The sequence below is a fragment of the Oncorhynchus clarkii genome, unplaced genomic scaffold, assembly GCF_045791955.1.
Source record: "Oncorhynchus clarkii lewisi isolate Uvic-CL-2024 unplaced genomic scaffold, UVic_Ocla_1.0 unplaced_contig_13633_pilon_pilon, whole genome shotgun sequence".
NCBI lineage: Eukaryota > Metazoa > Chordata > Actinopteri > Salmoniformes > Salmonidae > Oncorhynchus > Oncorhynchus clarkii.
In genome coordinates, this window is record NW_027261082.1 from 230,344 (window position 1) to 257,728 (window position 27,385).

General features: G+C 42.5%; 1 protein-coding gene and 1 pseudogene across 5 annotated transcripts; both read right to left on the reverse strand.

Moving 5' to 3' along the window:
• Positions 1–1,152: 1,152 nt before the first annotated feature.
• LOC139404687 (CCAAT/enhancer-binding protein epsilon-like) lies at positions 1,153–2,257 on the reverse strand (annotated as a pseudogene).
• Positions 2,258–9,168: 6,911 nt separating this feature from the next.
• On the reverse strand, positions 9,169–26,823 carry LOC139404693 (polyadenylate-binding protein 2-like). Of its 5 annotated transcripts, none has more exons than XM_071147303.1 (7): positions 26,246–26,823; positions 24,494–24,602; positions 24,212–24,279; positions 22,715–22,821; positions 15,402–15,489; positions 14,733–14,887; positions 9,169–10,693 (listed from the first exon to the last, which is right to left on the reverse strand). In XM_071147303.1, the coding sequence occupies exons 1-7, from the start codon at positions 26,390–26,392 to the stop codon at positions 10,654–10,656; spliced, it is 714 nt and encodes a 237-aa protein (XP_071003404.1). In that variant the 5' UTR covers positions 26,393–26,823; the 3' UTR covers positions 9,169–10,653. The 5 variants fall into 5 exon arrangements, 4 of the variants coding, with proteins under 4 accessions (XP_071003404.1, XP_071003402.1, XP_071003403.1 ...); XM_071147301.1 differs by having other exon boundaries at positions 9,169–9,801; positions 26,246–26,752; XM_071147302.1 differs by lacking the exon at positions 26,246–26,823 and adding an exon at positions 25,830–25,920 and having other exon boundaries at positions 9,169–9,801.
• Positions 26,824–27,385: the final 562 nt, after the last annotated feature.

The following is a 27,385-nucleotide window of genomic DNA, read 5'->3' on the forward strand; positions in this document are numbered from 1 at the left end:
TTGCAAAGTTCAAGGGGGCCGAATACTTTCGCAAGGCACTGTATATCCCCAGTAAAACAAGTCCTATACCGACATAACCTGAAAGGCCGTTCAGCAAGGAAGAAGCCACTGCTCCAAAACCACCATAAAAAAGACAGATTACGGTTTGCAACTGCACATGGGGACAAAGATCGTACTTTTTAGAGAAATATTCTCTGGTCTGATGAAACAAAAATATAACTGTTTGGCCATAATGACCATCGTTATGTTTGGAGGAAAAAGGGGGAGGCTTACAAGCCGAAGAACACCATCCCAACCGAGAAGCACGAGGGTGGCAGCATCATGGTGTGGGGGTGCTTTGCTGCAGGAGGGACTGGTGCACTACACAAAATAGATGGCATCATGAGGTAGGAAAATTGATGTGGATATATTGAAGCAACATCTCAAGACATCAGTCAGAAAGTTAAAGCTTGGTCGCAAATGGGTCTTCCAAATGGACAATGACTCCAAGCATACTTCCAAAGTTGTGGCAAAATGGCTTAAAGACAACAAAGTAAAGGTATTGGAGGGGTCAGCACAAAGACCTGACCTCAATCCCTTCGAAAATGTGTGGGCAGAACTGAAAAATCGTGTGCGAGCAAGGAGACAAAGAGGAATGGGCAAAAATTCATCCAACTTATTGTTGGAAGCTTGTGGAAGGCTAACCAAAACGTTTGACCCAAGTTAAACAATTGAAAGGCAATGCTACCAAATACTAATTGAGTGTATGTAAATTTCTGACCCAATGGGAATATGATGAAAGAAATAAAAGCTGAAAGAAATAATTCTCTCTACTATTATTCTGACATTTCATATTCTAAAAATCAAGTGGTGACCCTAACTGACCAAAGACAGGGAATTTTTACTAAGATTAAATGTCAGGATTTGTGAAAACCTGAGTTTAAATGTATTTGGCTAAGGTGTTTGTAAACTTCCAACTTCAACTGTATGTGACTGTTTCAGTGTATAGGAATGTACAATTTCCAACAACAAAAGAACACGTTTTCATACAGAACTTCACTAAACAATAAATAGTTGCTTTAATTCTCTACCACTAAACTCCTGCTGTAAATCCTTCTGGATAGTAGCTTCTGCTAAATTATTCAAATGTAAAATGTACACTCCCCAACACACTCAACAGCCCTCTTCCCTGGCTACATTCGCACCCCTGGGCCGTAGGTGACTCTGTGACAAGATGTGTTTGATTGCTGGTCCAATGTGTCCAATTGCTGGGTGATTTTCCCTAGGAGTATCTGCAGCCGGTGGTTCACCTCTTGCAGCTGCAGAGCCCTTTGGTGGGTGAGCTGTATGTGCCAACTGGCCTTGTCTCGACTCTTCCTCATAGCAATGTTGTTCCTCTCCCGCCGCAGTCAATACTCCATGGTGCACTTGGCTTCGCAGGGGGGGCCGGGAGGAAGGGAGAAAAGTTCTGTAGGAGAGGGAGTTGGGATGGAAGGGTTTGGAGGGAGGAAATAACATTCACTTTAAGAAGGAGAAAATGGGATGCAAGAAAATAGAAAGATTTTCAACCTTGAACTAACTGTGCATTCTGATGAAAACAGAAACACAGCGGAGTATCCACATACCTGCTGCAGTATGAGACTGTGTTGGCCGGTAGTCTCTGTGGAAGGTGCGTCGGACAGGTATGACAATCCCATCATCTGCTCTGCTATTCTGTTACTGCCAGTCCTGACCAATCCCCGAGCCCCCAGTGACTGGCTGTATGGAATCCCCTCCATCTGGGGCATATGATTGGTTAAAGTTGCCGGGGTCGATGGGTCTGGGTTTGAGGCCCGGGTTGTAGTAGCGGGCATGGTAATGTGACTGAAGGTTGTGAATGGGACAGAAGCAGGACGACTGAATCACAGAAGACTGAGACAACAATCTGGAATTCAGACTCATTTTAGAATCACCTCCAGACGCATTAATCACCTCTATTGTGAATGAATAACTTTAGAACTGTAGGTCTATTGAAATGTTTTAAAATGTTATAAAACAAGCCGAATAAACCCGAAGATTCAGTCAACATTTCTTTCCATCTCTGACGCAACTGTCTTTTTGCACACGTAGCCATCAGTGGTACATTGTTGTTGGTTATGTAAGTGTGTTTCAATATATACACCGGAATACCTCTTTCACACCACACATGAGCTGGTATGTATTTTCTTTTGATCTTGTTTTCAATTTACTTCTCCCTTTTTTGCATCACATCCTGCCATTATTACATGTTTTCCGACATTTTAAAAGTGACACGTGGCTGTACCTGGGAATCTTTAAAAAGGAACATTCTGGGATGTTTAATGCTGTACTGAGTTACAGTTCATATAAGGAAATCAGTCAATTGAAATCAATTCAATCAGGCCCTAATCTATGGATTTGACATGACTAGGCAGAGGCGCATTAATGACAGGTGTGGCATATCAAGAAGGTGATTAAAACAGCATGATCATTACAGAGGTTCACCTTTTTGCTGAGGACAATGAAAAGCCACTCTAAAATGTGCAGTTTTGTCACACAACACAATGCCACAGGTGTCTCAAGTGCAATTGGCATGCTGACTGCAGGAATGTCCATCAGAGCTGTTGCCAGAGAATGTCATGTTAATTTCTCTACCATAAGCCACCTCCAACGTGGTTTTACAGAATTTGGCAGTATGTCCAACCGGCCTCACAACCGCAGACCATGTGTAATTGCAGACTAATTTCCTTTTTTAAACTGTAACTCAGCAAAATCTTTGACATTGTTACATGTTGCGTTTATATTTTTGTTGGGTATTTTTTGAACAGATTCTATCATTGCTTTAGCATAAAAATGGCTTATCAGGGATGTAAAAAGAAAACGAAAAACCAAGCTAACTACCTAACAGTGGGGGAAAAAGAAAACGAAAAACCAAGCTAACTACCTAACAGAGGGGTAAAAAGAAAACGAAAAACCAAGCTAACTACCTAACAGGGGGGTAAAAAGAAAACGAAAAACCAAGCTAACTACCTAACAGGGGGGTAAAAAGAAAACGAAAAACCAAGCTAACTACCTAACAGGGGGGTAAAAAGAAAACGAAAAACCAAGCTAACTACCTAACAGGGGGGTAAAAAGAAAACGAAAAACCAAGCTAACTACCTAACAGGGGGGTAAAAATAAAACGAAAAACCAAGCTAACTACCTAACAGGGGGGTAAAAAGAAAACGAAAAACCAAGCTAACTACCTAACAGGGGGGTAAAAATAAAACGAAAAACCAAGCTAACTACCTAACAGGGGGGTAAAAAGAAAACGAAAAACCAAGCTAACTACCTAACAGGGGGGTAAAAAGAAAACGAAAAACCAAGCTAACTACCTAACAGGGGGGTAAAAAGAAAACGAAAAACCAAGCTAACTACCTAACAGGGGGGTAAAAAGAAAACGAAAAACCAAGCTAACTACCTAACAGGGGGGTAAAAAGAAAACGAAAAACCAAGCTAACTACCTAACAGGGGGGTAAAAAGAAAACGAAAAACCAAGCTAACTACCTAACAGGGGGGTAAAAAGAAAACGAAAAACCAAGCTAACTACCTAACAGGGGGGTAAAAAGAGGACAATAGCCAGGTATACCGAGAAAGAACCTTTGAAGGAATTTCTTAGTGAGTCAGGCAGATGCTGGGAGCAACCTGGACCAAGATCACTATGACTCGAGTGGAGGAAAATGTTTTCTAGAAGGACTGGATTCAGTTTTAGATGTGTAAGTAAATTATTTTGTATAACTTTCTATAGTTTACTATATGTATTTAGTATACTTTATATAGTTGTTGTCTGCTTCTTTTTTATTTTATTTTTTGATTTCCAGTATAGTGGTGTCCTGTCCTGTCCATCAGGTGTCCTGTCCTGTCCAGTCTATCAGGTGTCCTGTCCTGTCCAGTCTATCAGGTGTCCTGTCCTGTCCAGTATATCAGGTGTCCTGTCCTGTGTAGCCTACATCCTGTCCATCAGGTGTCCTGTCCTGTCCAGTCTATCAGGTGTCCTGTCCTGTCCAGTCTCAGGTGTCCTGTCCTGTCCAGTCTATCAGGTGTCCTGTTCTGTGTAGCCTTTATCCTGTCTATCAAGTGTCCTGTTCTGTGTAGTCTATATCCTGTCTATCAGGTGTCCTGTCCTGTCCATCAGGTGTCCTGTCCTGTCCATCAGGTGTCCTGTCTATCAGGTGTCCTGTTCTGTGTAGCCTATACCCTGTCTATCAGGTGTCCTGTCCTGTCCATCAAGTGTCCTGTCCTGTCCATCAGGTGTCCTGTCTATCAGGTGTCCTGTCCATCAGGTGTCCTGTCTATCAGGTGTCCTGTCTATCAGGTGTAGCCTATATCCTGTCTATCAGGTGACCTGTTCTGTGTAGCCTATATCCTGTCTATCAGGTGTCCTGTTCTGTGTAGTCTATATCCTGTCTATCATTCCAGAGGAGTTACATATTGTATATATATTTCACATTAGTTTGCTGGTAAAAGTTGAATATATTCTGTGGAACTTGAGGCCATTGTTACTCTGTCTCTAAAGGTAGGCTACCTGTGTCCCACTGTTTGCATTGTATAGGCTAGCATATTACTTTAACATTACAGTTGTGGTCTGCTTTTTTTGTGTTTTGGACTGTATGTATAGCCTACACCCAGAATAGGCCTGTGTTACTGTGTCCTGTTTGTACAATATTTCTAATTAGTCTTCCACTGGGAGGCAGGGATGTAGGCATGGGTGAACACAGACCCTGGCAAGGCCCACCCAATCAGATTGAGAAAGAAAAAAAAACAAGGATATTTTACAAGAATACTCATGTGGAGGCTGATGGGAGGAGCTATAGGAGGAAGGGCTCATTAATGGCTGGAATGGAATAACAGGAACGGTCTCAAACACATCAAACATATGGAAACCACAGACGGTTCCATTCCATCCATTCCAATGAGCCTGTCCTCCTATAGCTCCTCCCACCAGGCTCCTCTGGTGGATAGTAAATGTGTATTTTTGATGTGATATGAAAGTACAGTTCTTTATATTTCTAGAACCATACTGCACTTGAGAATCGATTCATGTTTAGATGGAGTATTTGGCTGTTTTGGCTGCCAGAGCCAGTTCACCTCTAAACAGAGCATGTAAGGTCCTTATAAGGATTCATGTTAGGCTCCTTTAGTCCATTCTTGGGCTAATAGCTAGCTAGCTATTTGTTTTCTGTAGCCTTATTGCTAATAATATATATATAGCTACGGTAGCGTTGTTGAACAGTTATACTGTATATATCTCTACTTACTGAGATCTATTACCAGTCACACAGATGTATAAGGTCTGTACACACATTCATTCCTAGGTGGCTTCAGGTACAGTGCATGTTTGAGATTTACACAAAGGGTCCAAGATGGAACATCCAAGGTAAGTACTGTCATTGAAAGTTCACATTGGCGTGGACTCACGATGATTCATGAAACTGTTAAGTTGATCAAAAAGTTAACTTTCCACTATCTTGTAGGGTTTGTCTTTCCTGGACGTGCGATAGCTGTTTTACCTACGATGTCACTCACCTACCTGATCAGTCTCAAATGAGAGTAGGGAAGTGTTAAAGACAACGGCGCCCTTCACAGACTGGCCACCGTTAGAACGGTAAGATGCCCTCATTTCCAAAAATGCGATTCAAAAATCGAAAAAGAGACGCTGTTTCTCATTTTGTGATGTATTGTCGTTGCATTTCTGTGCATCTTGGGACCGTACAAAAGTTCAGTAAAGAACAGTAAAATGCCCTCCTTTCCACTTCTAATCTCCTGGCATCTCAATCGGTGTATAATGAATACAATTGTTCATTTTGTTTCATTGCATCTTATCACTTCTGAATGTCTTCACCTTAAAATGTTATATTTAATTCCAAAGCTAAATGAATCAGAAGACCGAGGGTGAAAATGGAAAAAGGCTAAAGGCGCTAAGAAAAGTGCCATCTAGTGGCAAGAAACATGTTCCCCCAAGATTGCTTCAATACACTATGGTAATTTCCTCTTCCTGTTAAATCGTATGTACTCACCCCCTCTTAAAAACCCACATCTTCCCAAAGCTGCCATGTTTCTGTGGTATGATTTTACAAAACCATTCGCTGTGACGTATAATATTTCTCTTTACCTGACCCACAGAGAGAGACATGAATGATGCAGACAAATACAAAGCTGAGACGTCCTTAGCTGTGTGATCTAAAAGCCCTGGCAGCCGTGCAGCGACGCTCCCACAGCCACCACAGGGACTTCAGGACAGAGTCGAGAGCAGGTCAGTGCTGTCGTCAGACTCATTCAATAAGATTGTTATTGATACGTTTCTCATTTAACTGTACAGTTCTACAGTAGTTTGTCCTCTCATTTAACTGTATAGCACTACAGTAGTTTGTCCTCTCATGTAATTATTTTCCTTTAGGAAAAACTTTGAAGAGTCAATGATTCGTCTGCAAGTGCCCCAAACGAGAGAAACACTTAAAATGAGGCGTGCATGCTAGGAATGTCTGGTCAGCTAAGTGACATCCCACAGTTCAGTGACATCACAGCCCTGAAGGGTGGAGGGGGACCGGTGAGTTGGCTACAGTTCAGTGACATCACAGCCCTGAAGGGTGGAGGGGGACCGGTGAGTTGGATACAGTTCAGTGACATCACAGCACTGAAGGGTGGAGGGGGACCGGTGAGTTGGACACAGTTCAGTGACATCACAGCCCTGAAGGGTGGAGGGGGACCGGTGAGTTGGACACATTTCAGTGACATCACATCCCTGAAGGGTGGAGGGGGACCGGTGAGTTGGATACAGTTCAGTGACATCACAGCCCTGAAGGGTGGAGGGGGACCGGTGAGTTGGACACATTTCAGTGACATCACAGCCCTGAAGGGTGGAGGGTGTCTGGTGAGTTGGACACATTTCAGTGACATGCCACTCCTTACTGCCATGCAGTGAACGATAAGTGTACAAAACATTAAGAACACCAAGTTGCACCCCGCTGTTCCCCCCCCCCCCCCCCCCCCCCCCCTCAGAACAGCCTCAACTCGTCAGGGAATGGACTCTACAAGGTGTCTAAAGAGTTCCACAGGGATGCTGGACCGTGTTGACTCCAATGCTTCACACAGTTGTGTCAAGTTGGCTGGATGTCCATTGGGTGGTGGAGCATTCTTGATACACACGGGAAACTGTTGAGCGTGGAAGAGCCATCAGTGTTGCAGTTCTTGACACACCCAAGAATCGGAGGAGCGCCTGGCACCTACCATGACCCGTTCATAGGCAATTAAATATTTTGTCTTGCCCATTTCACCCTCTGAATGTCACACAATCCATGTCTCCAGGTTTATCAATCCGTCTTTAACCCAGTCTCCTCCCCTTCATCTACTCTGATTTAAGTGGATTGAACAAGTGACATAAGGATCATAGCTTTCACCTGGGTCAGTCAGTCATGGAAAGAGCAGGCATTAAATGTTTGTACAAGTTCGCCGTTTATCAGCCTCTTTTATCCGAAGTGTCTTAGTCATGCGCGCATACATTTTTACATATGTTTGGTCCTGGGAATAATTGGCTTAGGATTTATTCTCCACAGGGACGCTGGCCCATGTTCAAATCAAATTTTATGTCACATGCCGCGAATACAACAGGTTAGGTTACAAGCTTAGTGAAATGTTTACTTGGAAGCCCTTAACCAACAATAGTAAAAGAAAAGAAAAAAGAGCTCCAAAATAACAGTGCTATCTATATACAGGGGTACCGAGTCAATGTTCAGGGGTAGAAGTTAGTTGAGGTAATATGTACATGTAGGTAGGGGTGAAATGACTATGCAAGTTGGATAATATTACCCCCAATGTTTTCTGTCCCTCCCTTCAGTACACATATCCCTGGGCCCCAAGAAGAAACTAATGAAAAACAACAAAAAAAAGTGTTGTGTGGACATAGCCAGGAAGTCAGTGATTTCTTTCCTCTTGGTGTTTTTAATGAAACCTTGTGAATTCGGTTTCAATTACTTGAGAGTACAGTGATTATGCATCTCTTTACCTGCGACTTTCAGAAGATCAATAATTGAATCCTAAAAAAAAGAAAGCAGGATGAAGATTTACATTTTCGGGCTAATTGGGACGATTCACTTGGAATAGCTTCTCGCAATAATTGAGTGATTGTAGTGCTAAAACTGTGTATTAGAGGATGATTTAAAAAATAATCATCATTACTCTGTGTTTGAGACTCATGCAGTCCAAGTTTTCAATATCACGACGCCCAAAATCAATTTCAATAGCCAAATTCCCCCAATTTGGAATGCAGAGCAGATTCATTTTCCTTGGGCATTACCTAAACGTTACTAGCCACACCTTTTCAGGATAGAAAATGGGATTATTATTTATTTATTTTAAACACGTGAATTACATTTTAGGGTCTGAATCAAACATGATGTAATAAAAAAAATAACATGTTACATATTTATCCCTAGCAAATTCACTCGTGTGCAAATTCACTCGTGTGCAAACTCAAGTGTATTGTTGAACTGTCATCTCAAACATGAACTTGTTTTCTAAAGACCTTATTTGTGGCATAAGAGCCTATTAGTCAAATGTGTTTTTGATTTTATCTTAGGATGAAACTAAATCTAATTCACTGCTTTGTAATAATAAATAATACTGGAAAGTATGAACACTTGTAAAAAGGCAGTTGGCTTAGACACGTTACAGTAAATCATTTAAAATAGTTAGAATAGTAATTGTACCTCATGAGGGTGTTCGGCTTTTGTGTGTTGTTAAAGAGGGTACTGGAGAAGACCACAACACTCAAAGCTGCAATATGGAACCTTTTGGGCAAGCCGGACAAATTCACATAGAAATGTGGATTATAGATCTGTCATTCTCATTGAAAGCAAGTCTAAGAAGCGGCAGATCTGTGCGCTATCTATGTTTCCCGTTTTGTTACATTTTACACCAGCTTCAAACCGCTAAAAATACAATATTGAGTTCTGGAAAATATATTTCACAGCTGTTTAGATGGTACAATGATATCTGCATTTTGCACCTTTAAAGAACACAAAGACATTTGACACTATATTGATAATAAAAATACTGCAGAATGTCAGTCAATAGGTTCAGAATTCTCCCAGCTTTACTTTCAAGAACCGATTTTAAAATGCTTTTGTAACTAGGGACAAATCACAAACAAATTAATCATTTTTACACAATGTCTTTATTTTATTTTTTATTTTTTTCTAATTACAGACTAATGGGTTAAAAATAAAAAAAGCAAAACATCTTTTTTTTGTTTAACCCACTCTCCCGTTTCAAAAATGCAAACCTCTCCACACAAACCCACCCCCTATCCCCCCCCCTAAAATAAAAGCTCCGCCCCTCTCGGCTATTACATTAAATCGATGCCTTTAGCCCCACTCCTAGTCCTCGACAAGCCGTGGCTGCACTACGCACTGTTAAAGTCGGGCCCTGGAACCCCCCCCCCCCACCCCTGATCTGGTCCGGTCTTTCTCACTCCCAATTAAAACAGCTGCTGCCATCTTGACTAGCTCTCGCTATATAAATATGTGTGGTTGTTTGGTTGTGTGGTGTCTGAAGTGTGTGGGCCTAGTATGTGTGAGTGCGTGCCGGGTGAGTAAGTCAACTCAACGCTTGTTGTAGTAAACACCCCCTGCAGTGGCCCTGTGATCGCCCTGACCCCCTCCCCCCCACACAGACAGGATGGGGTGAGTGTGCATAGCAGGAGCAGAGAGAGAGAGAGACCCTGCCGAGACATTGGGGGGCGCCGCGGCCACTGGAGGAGGGGTTGTCAGCCTCCACTGGTCCTGAAACCTGAAACGACAAGAAGTGGTCTAATATACACAGAGAGGAGAGAAGGAGAAAGAGAGCAGAAGAGGTGAAGGACAAAATGGTAGGAGCAGCAGCACAGAAAGGCAGAGGGGTGCAAGAAGAGGGGGAAAAAGTTTGAGGCCTACAAAAAAAAAAAACTAAACAGAAAAGTTGGCAGAGCTCTGGCCATGCCTTCTTGGGGTGAATGCTACAGACTAAAAGGAAAAGGTTCAATAGACAAAATGTAAAAAAATATATATATAAAAAAAACAATGACCCACTGAACAGAAGTCACAGCTGTTAAGATACTGAACACAAGAGAGCGTGAGATGGAACCAGAGGGAGAATATGGTAGCAAAAGTAGTGAGAGTTGGAACTGATCAGAAAACAGAGACAAAGAAATGAAAACGCCCAACACCACAACTTTAAAAAAGAAACAACATTTTTGCTCTTGGAAGTTTAACATGGACGGTACATTAAAAAATAAAATAAATTTAAAAAAAATCCTTTCTCGTCGATGTTTGCTTTTTCGAAAGCAAGCATTTGGGGGCTGTGTTGGGTGTGAGGGTCACAGCCAGACAAAGGAGACAAATCTGCAGCCTGAGATAACATCTTCTCAAAAAAGAAATGCCACCAAATCTCCGACGGCCATCAGATACATTACCAGGGTGACCGCACCATCTCCGCACACGCACGCTCACACACAATCACACACTGTGGCCAGTCTGTCCAGGAGAATACTGTTTTTTTTTCAGCTTTTTTTTTCTTCAGTGTTTTTTCCTGGGATTTTTTTTTTTTTTTTTCATTCTTTTTTTTTGTATGGGGACATGGGGTGATAGTAGGGGGTTGGGGGTATTAGTAAGGGGAATACCACGATGTTGTTCGCCCTCGGCCCCTGGAAAAGAGAGAGAAAAAGAGGGTGAGTTTCTTGATTGGCTTAAAGACGGACACCAATTTTAGGGTGTGTGGTGTGGTTGTTAGTGTGCAGGTAGAAAAGGGCCTGATGAGAAGTCAATCTGAGGTAAACTGAGGGGTAAAATATATGTGAATAATTGTTTTAAGTATACACAAAATGTTGGTAGGATGACACGTATACCATCTTAATGGTATTGTGCCTTTCTTTGATAAGTGTTGAAGTACCACAATTAAAAAAATGTACGAATATGAATTAACAGTACAGAAAGAAGCGGAGAACAGCTTCAACATTAAAATATCTGATTCTCAGATTATACAGGACTATAGAAATAATGGTGTGGGGGTGTGTGGGACAGTGAGGCACTCTCTCCCTCTTTCTCTCTCTCTCTCTCTGCGAGAGCGGCCCCCCCCCCCCCCCCCCCGAGGTCGCTGTTGGGAGAGACCCTGAGGACAGAAGCCTCCATCTCACCCCACAGAAGAGTCACAAAGTCATTCACGTGGCAAATGCTAGGAAGGGCAACACCTATAGCTTCAGCACGGAGACTTGACTGACCCCTTCTCCTGACAACCTGGACTGCACCATCACTCAAACACAGCATCAAAGCGCTTTTCCACTCACACAACAGGGTTTCCATTAGGAAAATGTGGAGCCGGACATTTGACAAGCAACATTGAAAACATCTTTACTGGATGTTTGAGAACTGTACTGGCCCCATATAAAATGGGTGAGTTACCTAATTAGTGTGTCCACCCACAGTGCTCAATTTTTATTTTATCTTTATTTAACTAGGCAAGTCAGTTAAGAACAAATTCTTACTTTCAATGACGGCCTAGGAACAGTGGGTTAACTGCCTGTTCAGGGGCAGAACGACAGATTTGTACCTTGTCGGCTTGGGGATTTGAACCTTCCGGTTACTAGTCCAACGCTCTAACCACTAGGCTACCCAAACCTTATTCAAAATGTGCTAATTCATATCAACAAGACGAGTAACTAAAACAGCAAAATCACTTGCCTGTGTCAATCTACTATAGTAGACAGGTTTAGGCAACCTGCTCTTATTGGCCAGCTTGTCGTGAAAGAAACAGCCTATTCCAAACAGACTCTGGGACAGTTCTGGGGCGATAGATGCCAAATTCATACAGCCAATAGGCTTAGGCTACATAATACAAACGTTCAAAGCAATGAGTCTGATGCAACAGATCAGAACGTTTAGCTTAAAAATGTTGATGAACTATTATATCTTGACATTATAAGCGCAGCAACGCGCACAAGGCAGTAGGCTATACATGAATGTTCACCCCATAATGCAAATGGGCAGGAAAACGCCGTTGTAAAAATGGCAATGCACAAGTGAGCGGGTTGGAAGTGACAGATGAAAATCTGGTAGAGCTTTAGAGAGAGATCTAATAAACTCATTTGAAGCAAGGTAAAACACCCCTCATAATATGTAGCAAAACATTCAGGTTTCAAACAATGATGTATGTTTCCAGAATGCAGACGGCCGCCAGGCCGTCGCTCCACTCTGCGATGCTGAAGCCTGCCTTCCGCTGCGGTTAAAAACGGGGAAAAATACAACCGCCGAAAAAATGTTTTGAACGGTCATCCAACTCGGGGAACTGAGGACTCTAAATCTCCGACATGGGGATTTGACATGGTATTCCCAGTTCTGTTGAAAGCACCACAAGATACAGCAGCATCTCTCTCGGTCAGACAGATTTTACACTCAAAGGCTCTATATAGGTAGTCGTGTGATAAATAAGCTACATAAAATATACTGTACACGTGACAATTTATTTCCACTAAATTATACAAATGAACCTATAGACCGATAAGAATGACCAGTCAAATGCATTTACATCAATTAATAAGCAAAAAATAATAATAATGCATTATCCCACAATGGGATTTTTTGTTCTCCCGGACAATTGGTCAACACCAATTTTATTTCTCACCTTTTTTCTAAAAAGAATAACCAGATAAAAGCTTCCTAATACCAGATAACAGAAACCCTGTCTCACACACACACACACACACACACACAACAAACATCAAACCCAGGCATCCAGTACCCACAAACACACAGGTCATATGAGTAGAAAGCAGTGGTTAGAATGCTGTGGTCAAAATCAGGCTGCAGGAATGAACCCTCCATTCTGGAAGTGAAGGCAGTGAGTGGGAACGTCTGACCAAGGGGACATCTGTGTGTCTGATGTACCAATGTGTAGTTAACATCACAGTTGGTTTTCGGAGCAAGGCAAAGCATCCGGACTCATGCTTTTCGTCCCCCTATAGCGGGGCCACCTGTTCCCAGGCTAGTCTATGTATAGGAGTGTGGTGGGCATACGATTGGGACTGGCACCAAATCAACTACACTCACCAGGATGTCATTCTTACCAAATGTGTTAAATAGGACTTCAAAAAGGTGAGCCCCTCTAAAAGATCAGTGACTGACGATCATATCAACTCCCATTGAGGGGCCAATGAGGTACTACTACATAGGACTAAACTGACCCCATTGGTCTAGTAGTAGAGTGGAAAGGTTGTTCCATTGGTCAGAATCTGTCAGTGCATGTCAGTTGGCGAGGATGCTCATTGTGCTTGCTCTGCAGCCCCTCTTCTCAGCGAAACAATATTTAAAATAAAAATAAATAAATAAATAAAACAGGACATGGGCCCAGAGACAGAGCTCCAGAGTGAGGCCCACTGAGCGCTCAATGAGTCATCATGGGAACCCCCCCCTCTCACCTCACACTGAGAGACACCGTAGGACACACACTCCAGGGAGACACACCAGACTCCCAGTGCACAGCACTTTGATCCACTCCAGGTTTTACATACATAGGGGGCAAGCTTTTGTACAGATTGAAAACAAATCCAGATACCAGGGGTGTTGCTTCGGGAAAGGTCACAGGCAAAACACGGCTCTGGAGCACCTGGCCCAGGACAGGTGAACACACAGCTGGCCCAGGACAGGTGAACACACAGCTGGCCCAGGACAGGTGAACACACAGCTGGCCCAGGACAGGTGAAAACACAGCACTGCGTTGATGAGATGGAACACAGGATGGATACAGGCTACTGCTCAACACTGGTACATCATTAGAACAACTGAACTATCATAGATACACATGCCAATTAAAGTTTAAGCAATGCATTTACAAAGATTAACGTCTTTGCATTTAAAATCGTCACGGCATCATAATGATCAAATTATAAAATGGAATACGACCATCAGGACTGAACAAAATGAGAACAAACTGACATTTAAGTGAAACACTTTGCCTGTCACCTTTAGCATTAATGAGCAGCACTGTGGGAGAGATGCCCACTCACAGTCCGTGTGTACATGTAATGTAGCTCCAAGCCATACAAACAGCCTGCCTCCCATACATGTACAGCCTGGGTGGACCTCACTGCTGTGGGCTGAGAGTTTAGCTGCCTCCTCTGAAACAGTTATAGATGGTGCACGCAACAAGACCACCCCCCCCCCCCCCCCCCAATCGAACCTACCCGACTCCCTCCCACCTGTCTCTCTCTCCACAACCCAACTCTAAAGGAAACCTTTCCTCCACTCTGCTGTGGAAACTCCTTCACTGATCATCAATGGCAGCCACAGATTCAGTCTCCTCCCTCTACAGGCAGACGTATAGACATGCCTTCTCAATGATTCTCTATATGGCCAGTTTCAGCTCACTTATTGATGGACAGTGATGCTTTGGGCCCCCCCCCCCAGCTAGCTATCTTCCCTCCCTCCCTCCCCCCGGGGCCAGCCATCCTACCACCTCCCCGAGCCCAGCCATCCTCCCTCCCACCCCCCCGAGCCCTCGGGGCTGGCCACCCCCCCGGGGCTAACAACGCTTCACGGGGTCCTCTTCTCCCCCTGCTAACCGTCTCCTGCTCTGATCATCCCCCACTACTTCTATAATCCCACTACTCAGTCTTCTGCCCCTTCACATCTCCATATTCCTCCTCCTCCCTCCGGTAATGGCCAGCTGTCTCCCAATCTCAGGGTGCTCACCTGAAGGCCCGTCCTCTGCCCCTGGGCGGTGCGTAGCCACTGTAGTAACGTGCACGTGACGAGTTAAAGTTTCCTCCTCGTGAGCGGAAGCGGGCCCGGGGGAACCCGCGGTCTGTGGTGCTGATGCCTGGCCTGTTCGTCCTCTTCACCCCCACCTGCCAGAACCAAGAGCGAGGACAAACAGGACTCCACAAGTCAGACACTAGTACAGGGTCATGTACATCAGTCTCAGTCCCAAGTAGGAAATCTGACTGAAATTCACGTCATAGACAGATACATCGGTCGAAATCCTGAGATTATCCCAGTTCTTTAGTTGAAATCGACACTGGCACTTGAATTTTTCCTACTAGCGCTGACGTTGCCGAAAGCTACAGAGGAAAATGTACTCACCATGACAGATGTGGTTGTGTAACCAAACTCTCAATATGAATACACTAACTGTAGGTCATTCTGGATAAGAGTGTCTGCCAAACGGCTCAAATGGAAATGCAATCACAGGAGGTTGGTGGCACCTCAATTGGGGAGGAGGGGTTTGTCGTAATACCTGGAGCAGAATGATCTGAAATTCACGGTTTCTATGTTTGATGCCATTCCATTAGGTTCCAGCTATTATGAAAGGTCCACCCCTCAGCAGCCTCCACTAATGTGTATACATCGTCGCGTCCTTACCTTAATCTGCCTTCCTCTGAACAGAGACTCGTCCAATGCCATGGCCGTCCTCACAGACTCCTTGTCTGAAAACTCGATATAGGCAAACCTGCAACAGCAGCAGAAACATAAAAAAATGGGTCACAAACGACAAATCGCAGAGAACGGAAATACTGAAGCTCTAAAATCTCAAAGCACAATTCACTAAACAAATGTTGACACCTCTTTTTCTCAATTCCCTTAACGAGAATAAACTGTGTGATTAACAACGCTTAAATTTGAACAACCAGATCGCCAGTTTCTATGCACTTCAGAATAGACCCCTCCAGGCTATTAGAATAAGCTGTAACTCAACTGATGTAACATTACTGGGAATTGGAGTCAGTGTGCAATTAACTTGTTTATATGCAGTACTTCAGCAGTGGAGGCAAAGGCCGTCATTGTAAATAAGAATTTGTTCTTAACTGACTTTCCTAGTTAAAAGGTTAAATTTAAAAAATATTAAGGTCGAAGCGCCGCCACAATGAGTACTATTTTACCGCGAACGTCCACACGAGGCTACAAAACATTGAGTTTCAGGGAAGCTGTGATTGAGTCCTTATTTTTAATAAATAAGGAAGGCATCAATTGTCACTATCGAGCCGTTACTGTAGCCTGTCCTAATTATGAACATTGGTCGGTTAACTTGGAAATAATCCTGGCAGTGAGGGTTATGCGACCTCAGCATTCGAATGGCATCATAGTCGGTGCTCTTCCAGAAAGACTTAATTGTGGTCTGTCGTTCCCATCTGTAGGTGAAGCCTTCATGCACCAGGATGGTCCCCCCATCCTATCAACGGCGATTATTGGAGAACAAAAAAAAAGCAAATACTGATTATTATTATTTTTTTTTTTAAACGGCCGATTTTTTGAATGTATTTGTAATAATGACAACAATACTGAATTAACACTTATTTTAAATTAATATAATACATCAATAAAATCTATTTAGCCTCAAATAAATAAACATGTTCAATTGGGTTTAAATAATGCAAAAACAAAGTGTTGGAGAAGAAAGTAAAAGTGCAATATGTGCCATGTAAAAAAGCTAACATTTGAGTTCCTTGCTCAGAACATATGAAAGCCGGGTGGTTCCTTTTAACATGAGTCTTCAATATTTAATCCATGGCGGCGTAGTGTGTTACTAATGGTTTTCTTTGAGACTGTGGTCCCAGCACTCTTCAGGTCATTGACCGGGTCCTGCCGTGTAGTTCTGGGCTGATCCCTCACTTCCCTCATGATCATTGATGCCCCACGAGGTGAGATCTTGCATGGAGCCCCAGAACGAGGGTGATTGACCGTCATCTTGAACGTCTTCCATTTTCTAATAATTGCACCAACAGTTGTTGCCTTCTCACTAAGCTGCTTGCCTATTGTCCTGTAGCCCATCCCAGCCTTGCGCAGGTCTACAATTTTATCCCTGATGTCCTTACACAGCTCTCTGGTCTTGGCCATTGCGGAGAGGTTGGAGTCTGTTTGATTGAGTATGTGGACAGGTGTCTTTTATACAGGTAATGAGTTCAAAACAGGTGCAGTTAATACAGGTAATGAGTGGAGAACAGGAGGGCTTCTTAAAGAAAAACTAACAGGTCTGTGAGAGCCAGAATTCTTACTGGTTGGTAGGTGATCAAATACTTATGTCATGCAATAAAATGCAAATTACTTAAAAATCATGTGATTTTCTGGATTTTTGTTTTAGATTCCGTCTCACAGTGTAAGTGTACCCATGATAAAAATTACAGACCTCTACATGCTTTGTAAGTAGGAAAACCTGCAGTGTATCAAATACTTGTTCTCCCCACTGTATGAGAGAGAAAGAGACTCACATCAATGATGTGTGGCATTCAGAGGGTGAATGGGCAAGACAAAAGATTGAAGTGCCTTTGAACAGAGTATGGTAGTAGGTGCCAGGCACACCAGTTTGTGCCAAGAACTGCAGAGCTGCTGGGTCTTTCACACTCAAAAGTTTGTGTGTATCAAGAACGGTCCACCACCCAAATTGACAACTGTGGGAAGCTTTGGAGTGAACAAGGACCAGGGATGCTGGACCAATACTTTCCACAGAACACCTTATAGAGTGCATGCCCCAACGAATTGAGGCTGTTCTGAGGGAAAGGGGTGCAACTCAATATTAGGAAGGTGTTCTTAATGTTTCGCATACACTATTTTTTTTATTTTTTGGGGCAGTGGTGGTAAGAAATGTATATAGAGGAAACATTGACACTAGTCATGAATTGTGCATGGCTATAGTAATGGATACCATTATGTCAGAAAAGAAAACCTTTGTGCTCCACTACAGCTGGGACGATAAACCAGAAATTGACACCGACCGCTTATCGCAGGCATTTTGCTGATATTGTTCATTGGGATAAGTAGCCTATACTAGATAAATATAAAGTTACAAATGATTACACGTGGTCTGTGGTTGTGAGGCCAGTTGGACATACTGCTAAATTCTCTAAAATAAAAGTTGGAGGTTGTTTATGGTAGAAATATTAACATTCAATTTTCCCAACAACAGCACTGGTGGACATTCCTGAAGTCAGCATGCCAATTGGGCACTCCCTCAACTTGAGACATTGTGTTGTGTAACAAAACTGCATATTTTAAGAGTGGCCTTATTGTCCCCCAGCACAAGGTGAACATGTGGATCGTGCTGTTTAATCAGCTTCTTGACATGCCTCACCTGTCAGGTGGATGGATCATCTTGTCAAAGGAGAAATGCGTACCCATTGAGATGGAAACTAAATTGTGCGCAAAGTGAGAGAAATAAGCTTTTTTTTGTGCATTTGGAACATTTCTGGGATCTTTTACTTCAGCGCATGAAACCAACACTTCACATGTTGCATTTATATATTTTCTCTGTTTAAAGGATCATTTAAAAAAATATAAATAAATAGTGCAATTTACTGTTAGAAACTTGTTCCGGTTATCGTTATCGCATAAATTCTGGCAATTTATTGTGAGAACCCCCCCCCCCACATAACACTATTGCGGTCAGTCCACTTTAGACCATGTGGACCTTAGTTAGTCATACAAGCAAGCACGTGCACCAATAAGCATCCAGTGCACTGCCAAACCACGTGCTAGTTTACCAAAGAAACAGCTTTGCTCATAGACCCATCTTAGCTGTGTGATGATAGAAGGTGGTGTCGGATAAACACAGATCTGTAACGTTTTTTTTTTTTTTTTAAATTACGTATCCAATAATGGGTGTGTGTTACTGAGTGGCACATGGATGATCAACATAGACTTGGTGAGCCTGTAGATTTAGGCTGGTCTCGATCAGTGGCTCCCAAACCTTTTCACTTGGGCCTTTCACAAGCCTAGTCTGAAGGTAGGAGGTTATTATTTATATATATATATATATATACACATTGATTAACAGCTTCATACATGGATGAAAAGTATTTTATATATATATATATATATATATATATATATATATATATATATATATATATATATATATATAAAAATACTTTTCATCCATGTATGAAGCTGTTAATCAATGTGTTCCTATGGGCTAATAGCAGTATGGACCAATTCAATGTTTCAAAACAATTTTATATTTTTGAATACCTTAAAAGGGCCCTAAAATATAAAAACAAATAGCTAAACGAACCTTGGTATGACCTTAAAACAATTCCATGTTAGCTTAGTAGAACCCCCATCACACAATACATCACAGTACCACTTCATATTCTGTAGCATGGTGATGGCTGTATCATGTTATGGGTATGCTTGTCATCGGCAAGGACTAGAGAATTTTTTCAGAATGAAAAACAGAATTGAGCTAAGGACCGGTAAAAATCCTACAGGAAAACCTGGGTCGGTCTGCTTGCCAACAGATACAGGCAGACAAATCAACAGGACAATAATCTAAAACACAAGGTCAAATATACACAAGTTGCTTACCAAGACAACATTGAATGTTTGAGTGGCCTAGTTAGACTTCAATTGGTTTGAAAATCTAGACTTTACAATGGCTGTCTAGCAATGTCCAACAACCAACTTGACAGAGCTGGAAGACTTTTTAAAATAATAAAAACGGGCAAATATTGTACACAATCTAGGTGTGCAAAGCTCTTAGACTTAGATGTAATTAGAGAACGATCCATATGCATTTATTTATTTTTTAGGGCCGATGCAGATTCTAGGGCCAAGGAGGTCGTTATTCAATATCATTTGAAAATATTTATTCCCAGAGACAGCCATGTATGCATTTTAAAATCCAACCATAATGATTTTTTTTTCCTTCACCAAACTACATAACATGTTAATAATTTTACTTGAATGGTTAAACTCCTGATAAACTGGATAAGTTAAGATTGAATAGGGCTACTCACAATACAGGTGAATGCATATTTTAATAGGAATGTGTGCATGCAGTGAGTTATAGAGCTCGTTTTGCCTGATTAGTGGAGTCTGGTTTCCTTCCATGTGGAACTTAAAGTCAAAGTCAACAGGTGTGAACACTTTCTGAAGGCTCTGTACATCCATGTGAATGAAAGTGGGCTACATTGCTAACCTGCACATTGAGTGTAGACAATTACAGTGGAGTAAAGTACGTTGTGTATACTCATTCCTCTAGACCATGTATGACCACATTGGGGTACGCAATGCCGTCGGGGCTACGCCAAATTAAATGTGAGTCACATTCATTTGTTGAAAGAAAGAAAGAAAAAACGTCCACATTTTCTAACAGCTCATTTATATTTTCCAACAGGGCTATACATTTGGGTGAGTTTTTTTAAATTTTTTATTGCCTGAGTAGCGTTGTTTCACTGCCAAAAATAAAATTAAACCATCTAGTGTTCAGTGAAATAACAATGTCAAATACAGGTAGCCTAGTCAAATAATGAACATCCAATCACATTAACCGCTACTCTCTCGCGGGAATTCCACGAATGGTCCGTATGTAGCCAAATGTAGCTGCTCCTCATTTAGTTTGCACAAAAATTGCTAAACGTTTTTTTTTGTAAGTAGTAGTCGTCTATAGCGACATATACCAGCTCTACTGGTAGTACTGCTACTTCCTGCAGTACTACACCTGCACCTGTCGACGACACAAGGTGTTCTGCTTCCATAAGCACATCCAATGCTAGCATCAGTAATTCTACATTTGTTGTTAGCCCAGCTAGCATGGACACTGACCATTGTGAACCTGATGCAGCTGAAGAGTTACTGACCCCTGAAAGCACCGAACAACAGACAGGTACGTTGGACCATCAAAGAGGTGCAAATATGATGAGAACTACATTGATTTGGGGTTCACTTATAATCACTTATAAATCGGGAGTAGTGCCTTTCCTCAGCCACAGTGTATTATATATGCAAAAGTACGATCTCACAACTCAGTGAAGCCTTCACTCGTCTTTGTTTCTAAATATATGCACATGTCAATTTGAAAGATAAGCCACGGGAGTTTGAGTGAGAATTAAGATTACTTTTGAGTAGTAAGACATGTATAAAAGCAACAGATATCATTAATAAGAAGGGGCTGGAAGAGTCTTATATGGTGAGCTACCGAGTGGCCTAGGACAGGCAAGCCCCATACTATTGTGGAGGACTTCATTCTTCCTGCTGCCGTGGATATGGCTGGGACAATGCTGGGGGAAAAGGTAAAAAAAAAAAAAACCTGTACAGACAATGCCTTCAAACATAATTTCACGGCACATCAGTGACATGGCAGGAGCTGTTTTGAAACAAATACTGCTCTTCTGCCAAGCACTGGAAACCAGGAAAGGATTTTTTATTAAAAAAAAATAAAAATACTGGACAGCTTTGTGACATCAAAAGGACTTGTGGTCAAGATGTGTTGGTATCTGTACTGATGGCGCAAAAGCCATGACAAGGAGACGTAGTGGAGTGGTAACGCGCGTGCCAGCAGTTGCTCCCGACGCCACTTGGGTACACTGCAGCGTCAACAGAGAGGCTCTTGCTGCCAAGGGAATGCCTGACAGCTTGAAAGACGTTTGACACAACAGTGAAAATGGTTAACTTTGTTAAAGCAAGGCCCCTGAACTCTCGTGTATTTTCTGCACTATGCAATGATATGGGCAGCGACCATGTAACGCCTTAACAACACAGAAGTGCTCTGGTTATCAAAGGGTATTGACACGTCGCTCAATTAAATAAATACAATTTAAAAAACGAGCTTAAAGTTTTTTTTAATGACCACCATTTTTACTTGTCTGACCGCTTGCATGATGACGAGTTTCTCACACAACTGGCCTATCTGGGCGATGTCCTTTTTCAAGTCTGAATGATCTGATTTGAGGATTACAAGGACTCTCCGCAACTATATTCAATGTGCAGGACAAACTTGAGGCTATGATTAAGAAGTTGGAGCTCTTCTCTGTCTGCATTAATAACAAGGACAACACACAGGTCTTTCCCCTCATCGTATAGTGTGCTAATGAACTCAAGCTTCCAGACAATGTCAAATAGCGAAGGACCGGAATGAGTTGGGCACGCAAAGAAGCAGGTTTTTTCCCAAAACAGACGACACAAACAACTGGATTTTTTATCCCCTTCATGCCCTGCCTCCAGTCCACTTACCGATATCTGAACAAGAGAGCCTTGTTGAAATTGCAAAAAGGGGTTCTGTGAAAATTGAATTTAAAAATCAGAAGCCACTGCCAGATTTCTGGATTGGGTGGCGCTCAGAGTATCCTGCCTTGGCAAATCGTGCTGTTAAGACACCGATACCCTTGACAACCACTTACCTATGTGAGAGTGGTTTCTCGGCCCTCACTAGCATGAAAACTAAATACAGGCACAGACTGGAAAATTATGACAGACGCTATCCAATACAACATTGCAGAGTTATGTGCACCCTTTCAAGCACACCCTTCTCATTAAACCTGTGGTGGGTTATTCACCATTTGATAAACAAATAAGATTTTATATGTAAGATGATTAAATAAAAAGCATAATTATTGACTGTTATTATTTGTGCCCTGGTCCTATAAGAGCTCTTTGTCACTTCCCACAAGCCAGGTTGTGACAAACTCACACTCATTCTTATGTTTAATAAATGTATCATGTAGTGTGTGTGTGTGTGTGTGGCAGGCTTACAATGATGGCAACAAAAAAAAAAAAACATTTGAGAGTGTGCTGACCCTGGTGCCAGAGGGGGTACACAGCTGGAGGTTGAATGTTTGAAGGGGTACGGGACTACAACAAATTTGGGAATCACTGCTCTAGATGACTGATAGAAGACGGTATTATTGTGTACTCACAGGCCTGTAGTGAAAGAGCACATGGAGAAACGGGGTGTAGATACGTACCCTTTGGGATGCCCTGTGAACTTGTCACACAGGATGGTGACTCTGTTGACGGAGCCGCAGCCGTGGAAGTGGGCTTCTAGCTCCTCCGCCGTGGCGCCGTAATCCACCTTTCCACAGAGAGGGAGAACAAGTGAGATACCTCTGACAAACAGAGTGGCTAGTCGATTCCATATTGGAGAATTCACTCGGAGCCAAAAACCCAAATTAAAAGTTTCTGCACAAATGCATGTGAAAATCATGCACTAATGTCAACGGGACATTTATGGAAATTTGAGTCGGCCCTTTAAAACTGATTGTAAATGCAAACTGATAGAAATGACAAGGAGAATCACCACATACATGCAAACAGAGCAACCAAGGACGTGCATCTCCTTTCACGAGCTATTCGATAAATATCTAGATACATGGCCTTAGTTTGAAATGACTGTGATTCGGTTTGATTAGAGGGAACGAATTGATGCGATTTAGTTCGATAGACTTGTGTGTGGCATGAACACATTTATTTTCCATTTTGAATTCAAATCTGCTGCTGATGGGAGCTCAGGAGCTGGGCCTCTGAGCTGGATCCGTCTGCTTACTTCTCTAAACTAAATGGCTGTGTGTGTCTCAATGTCAACGGTTTATGTAGGTACCTGAGCTGACCCATACAGCAGACTGAGCAGCTACCAGGCCACTATCAGATTAAGGGTGGGGAATGTATGCTTTTTGTCCCCCTACTTATCTGAAATCACCATCACCCACTGATTAAAATTGTGAGCTGGTACTAAGGCAATACTTATTAGCAAAAAAATAAAAAATATGAAAATTACCCTGTTCATGGAAAAGTGACCAAACACGCTGACTGCTTAAAGCAAAACTACCAAAACGATGTATTATGTTAGCCTGGACAATCGGAATGTTTGAAAACCCCCAATCAGCAGTTGCGTCCACTCTGTTAGGCTACACAACTCCGGTAAAAAAAAATTCTACAGCCTACTTGCTAACTATTAGTTGAGTGACAAGCAAATGACATTGCTTGTCACGACTAATAAAGCCTACGACTTGACATTGCGAAAGCCATTTGAGAAGCATCTGAAAGCTGTAGGTGCCTCAGAGACGTTCAAATAGCCTATTAGAAAAGAAATAGGCCTACCTCTTGTTGGCGCGAGCAGCTGTGCCTCCCGCACTGTGCGCACAGTTGTTATGTGACAGTCATACACAGTTACATGCATAAAAGCTTGATAGGTTACTGAACTGAAGGAGAGGACACATCAATTCCATCCCAACAGATAAAACAATGAGTAAAAACATTAGTGACTTGGGCGATTTGTAAAAGTGAGAATCGGTTTTCTGATCGATGCATGCTTGTATTTGGATTGGTTTGGGGCTCCCCCTGACCAAATGCATTGTATCTTTAAAAAAAATTTACCAGGGACCGATGCATATTGGGGAATCGTTACATCCCTAAGAACAACCCAAATAACACCCAGGGAGGTTAAAGGGGAGGCGAAGCCTTACGTTTCCAACGTAGATTGATCTCGCGTCGGCTTCCATTTTCTCCTCGATGGACATGATGACGGGACCAGCTAATGAGAGCACAATTGAGCAATGAGTGACATTTTAAAAACGGTGAACTAAAGAACAAACAGATATACATTTGGATGAGTCTGATATTAATCTGTCTTGCATCTGCTCTCTGGAAACGTCAGTGAAATATAACATTCAGTCGGTGTCCTCAAACATATTTTTGGAAGACATTCTCCGAGGACACTTCTTTACTCTTTCCTCCCACAAACTCACCTGGTGGAGGGCTAAGGTTCATCTGTTTCTCCACCTCGTTCTGTAACTCCTTCAGCTTTTCTGCTTCCTCCTCCATCTCTCGCACCCGGGCTTTGATTGCCTCCAGCTCCTGAAAAAAATAAAATAAAACAAAGAGACACCTATCAATTACAAAGACCACCACATCAGTCAGGACAGAAATCAGCTGGGGGAAAAAAAAGAAACCAAAGGAATATATCCTGTGACCTGCATGCACATAACACAATTGAAATTTCAGCAGCCTGAGCTGACCCCATTTCTACTTCTGAGTGGAACAGCCTGGCACATGACCACTGGCTGGGTCTTTGTAACAGGCAGGATTTATTCACCATTCATTTCAGACACTCTACAGACACAGCTGCATTCTCAACTAGATAACGATAGACATGCACTCACTGAATGACAACATTTGCATTGCAGTGAAACCCATTCCAGATATTGGGGGATGTCATACATGACACCCACAACCAATAGACGAATTCCAACAGCTTTGACAGGCTTCAAACGGACACTGAAATGCATGGCAACAACATGGCTTATTTGACTCGGTCATCACTGATACATGTCTGTATTTTGTTGCATATTTAGTGTCTCTTCCCTCCCTCCCCCTTATGAAAATATTTTAGGACGCAAGCCCAGCCCTAAAAATAAAGACCCGAAGGATGCGGGCCCAGCCCTAAAAATAAAGACCCGAAGGATGCGGGCCCAGCCCTAAAAAAAAAAAAAAAATAACACTTCACCCCCACAACTGCTTTTCAACACATTCTGTGTCAACGACCACATTCACCTGCGTATAAAACCTGAAATAATGTAGCTATAAAAACATTCAAACGCAAACCAAAAGCTTTAATTTCAAAGTATTGGCAATCCGCATCTTTGCACACAACTACAATAATATCCATGACCCACAAATGTATTAACAGAATACTTGTACTCAAAAGAGTACATCAAAGACTAATCGCTCGCACAAACGTGCTTGTGTTGTGCATATCCCTCTAACGTTAAATGCCTTACGTGGGAAGATGAACGTGTGTCAAGAGGCATGTCATCATGATCGTCCCAATTAGCGAAGTTAGCGACTCGGCTTCCTCCACTACATCAAGCCTGAATGTCCATATAAAATCGTACCTACAATAGCGCAAGTGCCGCATACCCTTTGCTAGCATTTCAGCTATATGCGGTTAGAAGGGTGGCTAACAGCACATTAAAACGCTTGCTTGTAGCTAGTAAAATGACCGTTAATTGACTATCATATGATGTATACGCTTCTATTTCAGCAGCTGTCAGCGTATGAGGAAAACAAAGGAGGCGTGTTTACCGTGAGCTCTCTCCGTGTCTGCAGATAGACTCGCAATGCCGCGGCTAATGGCGCCTGTCCTACCCTCGCCCCTGTCCACATCTCGGTCTCGCATTTTAGCGACGAATATTTTTTTTTCCTTCTCCCCCCACTAGGTCGAACAACTCTGCTGCAGAGAAACTACCACCGCTGCTGCGCCAACATGGCCGCCAAAAACCACGCATGTCACCACCCATTTATACTGCACTGCGTGAGCCACAATGGCGGTTATATCGACCAAAGAGAGATAAGTCACAGTCACATACCACCACAGGGTATATAAATATAGCTAAATCCATCTTAAAATAACGTGTTTACACCCACAATACATATCGTACAACAGACATTTGTCTCAACTTTTAGAGAGGCTTTGGGCATAAACTATGCCCTTCACTTACCGGGTCCTCAATTGCAGCTTCTCCTTCCTCTAATCCCGGCTCCTCATCGCCAACACCCGGGTCTTCTAGTTCTGGGTGCCCTGGATCTGAGTCCAGTAGGGATTCCTCCGTCATTCCTGAGTCCAGTCCGTTACCGAACTCCGCCATCGCCCAATTCCGGTTGATCCGACCCGCCTCGTGGCTAAATCAACGTTACAGGCCACTACTCACACCGGGGGGGAGAGTGAGCGGGGCAAAGGAAGAAGAAAAAAAAACGGCTGAACACGCCGCTTAGGAAAGTTAAACGTGAAATAAAAGGCGAGCTTCAACTCTTGCCTCTGTCCGAACGGGTTCAACGGATAATATATGCTACGATTTCACAGACTAGTGGCTACTTCAGTTTTATGTCGCGAATTTCCTGAAGATAATCTACAGTGATATACATGAAGAAATATACATAAAATCGAGGATTCTCTTCGCTAGCGCCGTGTCCCTCCGTTCAGAAATGGATGCCGGGGGGTGGAGTTACGTTTCACTGCGGGCGTGAACTCACAATTTTATTAGTCAGTTGATGATCGTAGACACACACCCCTGCGTCTATTGGATATCTGGCAGCACATTCTCTTTTTAACATTTTTTTATCTTAAACTTCAAAATCTGATTCGATTAGAAATCTGTCAATCACAAGGCCCATTCCCCCATTTGTTTTGCGACCTATGATTGCATTATCATTAATGGCGTATTTTTTGTAGGCACTAACTCCACCATGGATCGTTGGACAAAGCCTATGAATGAGGAAAATTGTGTTTTTGGAGGGTTTTTGGCTAAATAACGAAAATAAAGGTGGTACACACAGGCTTTGGAGATCACATTCGTTTTGTTGAAATAATCATCAGCTAGTCACTTTGTTGTGCATTTGGAAGAATTTATGTCAACAAAAAAAAAATCGCATAGGCTTTGTTAACTGATTGCTATTATTACTAAATCTGTGTTAACCTCAGACCTTACTTTGAGCATTTATTCACAAATCCTATTCTTTCCCCATTAATTTTTCCCATTGGGATGGCTGAACAAATATGGTGGTTAATGTTATTGCAAGAAAAGTGGAGTGAGATAAGGTGTTCCATTTACAGAGTAACTTCTACAATTGGTTTTTATATT

Coding starts and splice junctions, on each gene's coding strand:
- LOC139404693 (XM_071147301.1), bottom strand. CDS start 26,392: ATGGCGGAGTTCGGTAACGGACTGGACTCAGGAATGACGGAGGAATCC. Junction 24,603..26,245: donor AAGCTGCAATTGAGGACCCG/GTAAGTGAAGGG, acceptor TATTTTTTTCAG/GAGCTGGAGGCAATCAAAGC. Junction 14,888..15,401: donor TCAGAGGAAGGCAGATTAAG/GTAAGGACGCGA, acceptor TGGTTCTGGCAG/GTGGGGGTGAAGAGGACGAA.